The following is a 5,819-nucleotide window of genomic DNA, read 5'->3' as shown; positions in this document are numbered from 1 at the left end:
GTAGCCACCGATGGATGAGAACTTTGCCCATTGGTCCGCCTCGTCTTAACGAGCAGGAAAATGGTTCTCTTCGTCCCTCGCCCTTGGTACCAAACTTTGTTACCAACATAACAGACATGCTATCCTCTGACCTGCCTTGCTATCATGACCGTGCAAGATGTCACCACTCTTCCTACCTTTAACCCACATGGTGGGCCCATAACCCACAATTCCACAGGATCGTAACCTGACTCTCCTTACACCATGTTGCCAAAGATATTCCTCGCTCTTGGCTCCGTAAGTAATTCATAAGCCACCTTCCTAGTGATCTATTCTAGTATCAGACGCAATAATTTTTGTTGTTGTTGTTGTTGCTCTGGACCCCTTTTCACCTTTTGATTAGGCATCGAATGATTGCCTGCCTGTTAAAACTTCTCATGGTACCCTCATACTTTGCTCTTGATGTTTTATTTAAGTTCAACTCGAGGGATACTTCCGCCTCATTCCCTGATTTATTCACCAGATATTTAACCCTATAAGAGTCAGTTCTCCCGAAGTTACTCTTTACTTCCCCATTTAAATCTCGGGACGAGATTTCTTGTAGTGGAGGAGATTTGTAACACCCCAGTATCAAGCTACAGTAACCTCTGTGATTAAGCTAATTATTTACCCAAACAGTGCTTAATCACCTTTGTCCAATATCCCATTTGAAATTCCAGTCAATTCAAATTCAAGTGAAGTCTGAAGTTGATCAAAAGTTGCCGGAAAAATGTTCATCATCTGTCAAAAATTCCATAACAAATTTTTGTTAAGGAACACAACATCACTTTGGTGCAAAGATGAACATTAGCAATTATAACAGCACCAATTCATCATTTTTAAATGCTATCCTATTTTTGAAAAATTCCAAATGCATTCTTCTGGTCTCCAAAATAATTATGGCACTGTCTATGATCACCAGGGATTTAATGGGACACCTCCCAAAGTTTTGCTAAGTGAAATAGTTGGCCAAATAATTCCCTTTCTCTCTCTGTAAATTAAAAAAAAGGAAATAGAAAAGGGCCTAGCTACTACTGTGCACTTGTAGCCCATTGACTTTTTAGAGACAGAGGAAAAGTTGTATCGTACGGTTAAAAAAGTCTGTATCATACGCTCGGCAGCAGACCGGCCGAAATTTGGGCCGGCGCGCCGACGCCTATCCCTCCCCTTTATTGTGTCGCGATAGTATGAAACGACTTTGCACATGTTGAATTTTCTTTTTTTTTTTGCGAGTGTGCACATGTTGAATTCGTTACGGAAACCTCGGTCCCGGAAGCAACTCGCAGACGCCATCCTTGCTGACACGTACGTACGGCCCGGCATGGTCCATGGCGGAGGCGCCAACCACACGCTTGTATTAACGGAGACGAGACACGCGCCTTTCCGCCGTCCGCTCAGCCGATTTTGGCCGTTCCGAGAAGAGCATACACCACTTGTACACCCCAATTGCCTAATAAAGGCTAAATGTGCATGTGCTGTTTCCCCTCTTTTTATCGCCCTGAACTGCCCAGCACAAAGTCAGAAACAAAAGAATACTTTCCTGCTCCGCCCACCAAATTGGTCAATACATACCGTTGGTGGAAACAGCATGCCAGTTTTTTTTTTTTTTTTTTTTTTTTTTTTTTTGGGTTTTGCGGGGGAACAACACGCTAGCTGAGATCTCCCATATGGAAAGAGTGTCAATGTACATAAAGTCGAGTACGTATGGAACGAGTGCAATACAAGTGATCCGGAATGCTGGATCATGTACGAGCCTGACCATTAGCATCGCAAGAGAATGGTCGATATATAGTTTTCTTTATCCAATTGACCCTCACGAGGACAGCTGATACAACAGTGAGATTTTCTCTAAAAACAACAATCCAAGTGATGAAACCATCCGATCCAATAATGAATGGCACAACAGTCCTGCCACCCAAGCAGCGCTCGCCGCGTGCCCACTGTTGGGTGATCAGACAGCAGCCGCCGAGTCCGAGACCCATTCCCTTCCCAATAATGAATAAATGAAATAAACCGACAAAATCAAGAAAGCAGAACCCTCCTTTAAACGGAAGGAAATAATCGATCAAATCGGAACCCTTGATCCGGATCCACCTGTCGGAACGTCGTGGCTCCCACGGCATAGCTCTCGTTTCTGTCTCTCACCGTCTCCACGCGATATATATACCGCCGCTGCTCGCCTCCCTCTTCTCCAACCTCGCAAGCTACACTTCTTGCACCCAAAGCTTCTTCTCCTCCTCCCTTTCGGTCTCGGCTTTCCTCCCGACGCAGGTCATTCCATATTCGGATCCCGTCCCCGCCTTTAAAAGGACCCCGCCGCCCGCGCAGCTAGAGTAAACCCAGCAGCTGATCCATCGTCTGCTCTGTGAGTTGTGGCATCGATCCATGGGTAACCACCAGAAGCTCCTCAACTTCCTCCGGCCGGACCCTGCGGTGGCCGCATGCTCGCCGAGGTCCTTCTCCTCCTCCTCCGCCTCTGTGTCGGACGATGACGGGTACAGCTGCTCGTCCTACCCGACGACGGACGGGGACGCCTCGCCGTCGCGCTACGGCGGCTCCTCGACCCCGCCCACGCCCAAGTCGCCGTGGGCGCACCTCCCGGGCCTCGGCGCCGGGGGTGCCGTTGCGGAACCTGGAGCCACGGGCCTCATCGCGTCGCTGGTCAAGGAGGACGGCCACGTCTACTCGCTGGCGGCGACCGGGGACGTTCTTTACACCGGAACCGACTCCCGGAACGTGCGCGTGTGGCGAGACCAGCGCGAGCTCGCCGGGTTCAGGACCGCCAGCGGCCTCGTCAAGGCCATCGTCGTCGCGGACGACGGCCGCATCTTCACCGGCCACCAGGACGGCAAGGTGCGCGTGTGGCGCGCCGACGCGGACAACCCCGCCGTGCACCGCCAGGTGGGCTCGCTCCCGAAGCTCAAGGACTACCTCAAGAGCGCCGTCAACCCCACCAGCTACGTCGAGACGCAGCGCAAGGGGCGCCAGCGCGCGGTGTGGCTTCGGCACTCCGACGCCGTGTCCTCCCTCAGCCTCGACGAGGGCGCCGGGCTGCTCTACTCGGCCTCGTGGGACAGGACCTTCAAGGTGTGGCGCGTGTCGGACTCCAAGTACCTCGAGTCCGTCAGCGCGCACGACGACGCCGTCAACACTGTGGCCGCCGCCGGGTTCGACAGCGTCGTGTTCACCGGGTCGGCCGACGGCACCGTTAAGGTGTGGCGGCGGGAGATGGCCGCGAAGGGCGACGCCACGAAGCATGTCCTCGAGAAGGTGCTCAGGAAGGGCGAGAGCGCGGTCACCGCGATCGCGGTGTCGCCCGAGGACCGCGTCGTGTACGTGGGCTCGTCGGACGGGCTGGTCACCTACTGGTACTGGGTCGACGGCGAGGCAAGATACGGCGGCGTGCTCAAGGGCCATAAGATGGCGGTGATGTGCCTTGCGGTGGCCGGCAACGTCGTCGTGAGCGGCTCGGCTGACCGGACCCTCTGTGTGTGGCGTCGCGACGGGGCAGAGCACGTCAGTCTTAGCGTGCTGACCGGACACACTGGACCCGTAAAGTGCGTCGCCATGGACGAGGAGGCGGCCGCCGGTTCGGGCGGGGTTCGGCGGTTCGTGGTGTACAGCGGGAGCCTCGACGGGTCCGTCAAGGTCTGGCGCCTGTCGGACGCACAAGCGCCAGCGCCCGTGACGGAGCGCACCGCAGCACCGTCGCAGGCGTGGAGCGGCCGGCCGGCTCCGGCGACGTACGCGGAGGCGTGGGCGCCGTACCAGGCGACGGCGGAGCCGAAGCGCGTGGCAGCGGCGTGAAGGCGAAGCAATCGTGCTCGTACGTGCGCGCATGGAAGGAAACAATGTGGTGGCCACACATGTACCCGAGCAGATCGTACTAGAGAGTGTACATATACGTAGAACGAGTACGAGTTGTGCGTGTATTTTGAGGTGGGAAATCAGATTGTGTAGTTGACGGAGAGAAATGGGCGGTGGGTTGAGAGTGAGAGGTCACGGGCCACTTCAAATTCGGTGGATCGAGAGATCGAGAGTGAGAGGGAAATAAGCTTGGGTTTCAAGAGATCGAGAGATCCAGAAGATCTGTGCTGCGAAAAGAGAGGGTGGCTTGGGTTTCAGAAGCTTTCAACCAAGCACTCTTGGCGAAACAAGCTTGGCGTGTCCTTCAAGTGCCCTCTTCTTAGTGTACCAGGGTTCTCAAGGCTCGATATTTCAGCGAGGGTGGGATCATGAATGCAACTTGCCCGGCTGGAGGATCGTATACATTCCGTAGCATTTTACATGGCCGCGATTTGCTACGAGCAGGACTGGTTTGGCGAATTGGGGATGGTACGAAAATCAATATCCATCATGATCAGTGGATTCCCCGGAGTGGCAGTTTGTCACCACTGGGTGCGGACTTTGTCCCGGGGGTGACTAAAGTGCAGCATCTTCTTGATCGGTCTGGTTTCAGGTGGGACGAGCACAAAGTTGAGGTGATGTTCTCTGAAGATGATGTGAAGGACATTTACAGATTGCAGTTGGCGGGCCTAGTGTAGATGACTTTCAGGCATGGAATTACAGAAGGAGCGGTCAGTTCACTGTCAGGTCCGCCTATCGTCTGTGCATGACGATGAAAAAGATCAAGACTGGTAGGGTGGAGTCCTCCTCTTCGGTCTCTAATCATAAGAGCTGGCTGGCTCTTTGAGACACACCAGCGTCGAGGAAAGTCAAGATTCACATGTGGAGACTTCTTAAGAATGGCCAAGCTGTTGGACATGAATTTCAGAGACTAACGATTTAAAGCTGGAGTATTATGTACTGTATGTGGACGAGATGAAACTATTTATGACAGGTTTTCGGGCTGCCCTCATTCAGTTCTATTCTAGAAAAAGTTGCGCTCGGAAAAGGGAATTGTGGTGGCGATCCCACCATGTCAGCTTCATTCCCAGGGCGCGCTAGCAAGGTGGCTGTTGGACTGACTTGTTGAAGCACAAGAGGAGGAGCGGTCGATGATGGTTCAAGCGGTTTAGCTCTGTGGTTAGCCAGAAATGAAGCTAAAGATGGAAAGCGCATTGAAGAGCCACATGCAATCATAAACCATGTGGTTGTCCTTACGGATGAACGACAAAGGATTCATGCCAAAGACTGCCCTCTCAGGGAACCGAAAGTGCGTGTTAAATGGATCCCACTGGACGAGGGGTGGTGTAAGACAATAAGTTTTGGGGAACCAGCATAACCCTCTAGGGGTGGCTTATCTCATTATATATAATGGTTGTGTTACAATATGTACCATATACGTACATAGGTACAGAAGCTATACATAGTCTAACACCCTCCCTCAATCTTAGCCACTTTCTAAAGAACTGAGAAGGGTAAGATTGCGCCTACAAGCCTCAAACTGTGGCAGCGGTAAAGGCTTAGTGAAGATGTCTGCAAGTTGATCCTTAGATGAGATAAACTTGATCTGGAGTTGCTTCTGTGATACACGTTCCCGTACAAAGTGATAGTCAACTTCAATGTGTTCCATTCGGGCATGAAATACTGGATTTGCAGAAAGGTATGTAGCACCGATGTTATCACACCAAAGAATAGGAGGCTGTGGTTGAGACAAACCCAACTCCTGAAGCAAAGACTGCACCCAAATAATCTCTGCAGTAGCATTAGCCACAGCCTTGTACTCAGCTTCAGTACTGCTACGTGACACAGTAGCCTGTTTCCGAGCACTCCAGGCGATCAAATTAGAGCCAAAGAATACTGCATAACCCCCCGTGGATCGCCTGTCATCTGGGCTACCAGCCCAATCTGCATCAGAG

At 52.3% G+C, this 5,819-nt stretch overlaps 1 protein-coding gene across 1 annotated transcript; it reads left to right on the top strand.

Moving 5' to 3' along the window:
• The first annotated feature begins 2,224 nt into the window (after window positions 1–2,224).
• On the top strand, window positions 2,225–5,243 carry LOC123091078 (protein JINGUBANG). Its single transcript, XM_044512474.1, has one exon. It carries the CDS (start codon window positions 2,404–2,406, stop codon window positions 3,823–3,825), a length of 1,422 nt encoding a protein of 473 aa, XP_044368409.1. The 5' UTR covers window positions 2,225–2,403; the 3' UTR covers window positions 3,826–5,243.
• The last annotated feature ends 576 nt before the right edge of the window (window positions 5,244–5,819 follow it).

Source organism: Triticum aestivum, chromosome 4B, assembly GCF_018294505.1.
Source record: "Triticum aestivum cultivar Chinese Spring chromosome 4B, IWGSC CS RefSeq v2.1, whole genome shotgun sequence".
NCBI lineage: Eukaryota > Viridiplantae > Streptophyta > Magnoliopsida > Poales > Poaceae > Triticum > Triticum aestivum.
The sequence above is the reverse complement of the archived record's forward strand: the minus strand, read 5'-3'. Positions and strand labels throughout refer to the sequence as shown.

Excerpts from the sequence above, each read along its gene's own strand:
- LOC123091078 (XM_044512474.1), top strand. The coding sequence starts at position 2,404 with ATGGGTAACCACCAGAAGCTCCTCAACTTCCTCCGGCCGGACCCTGCG.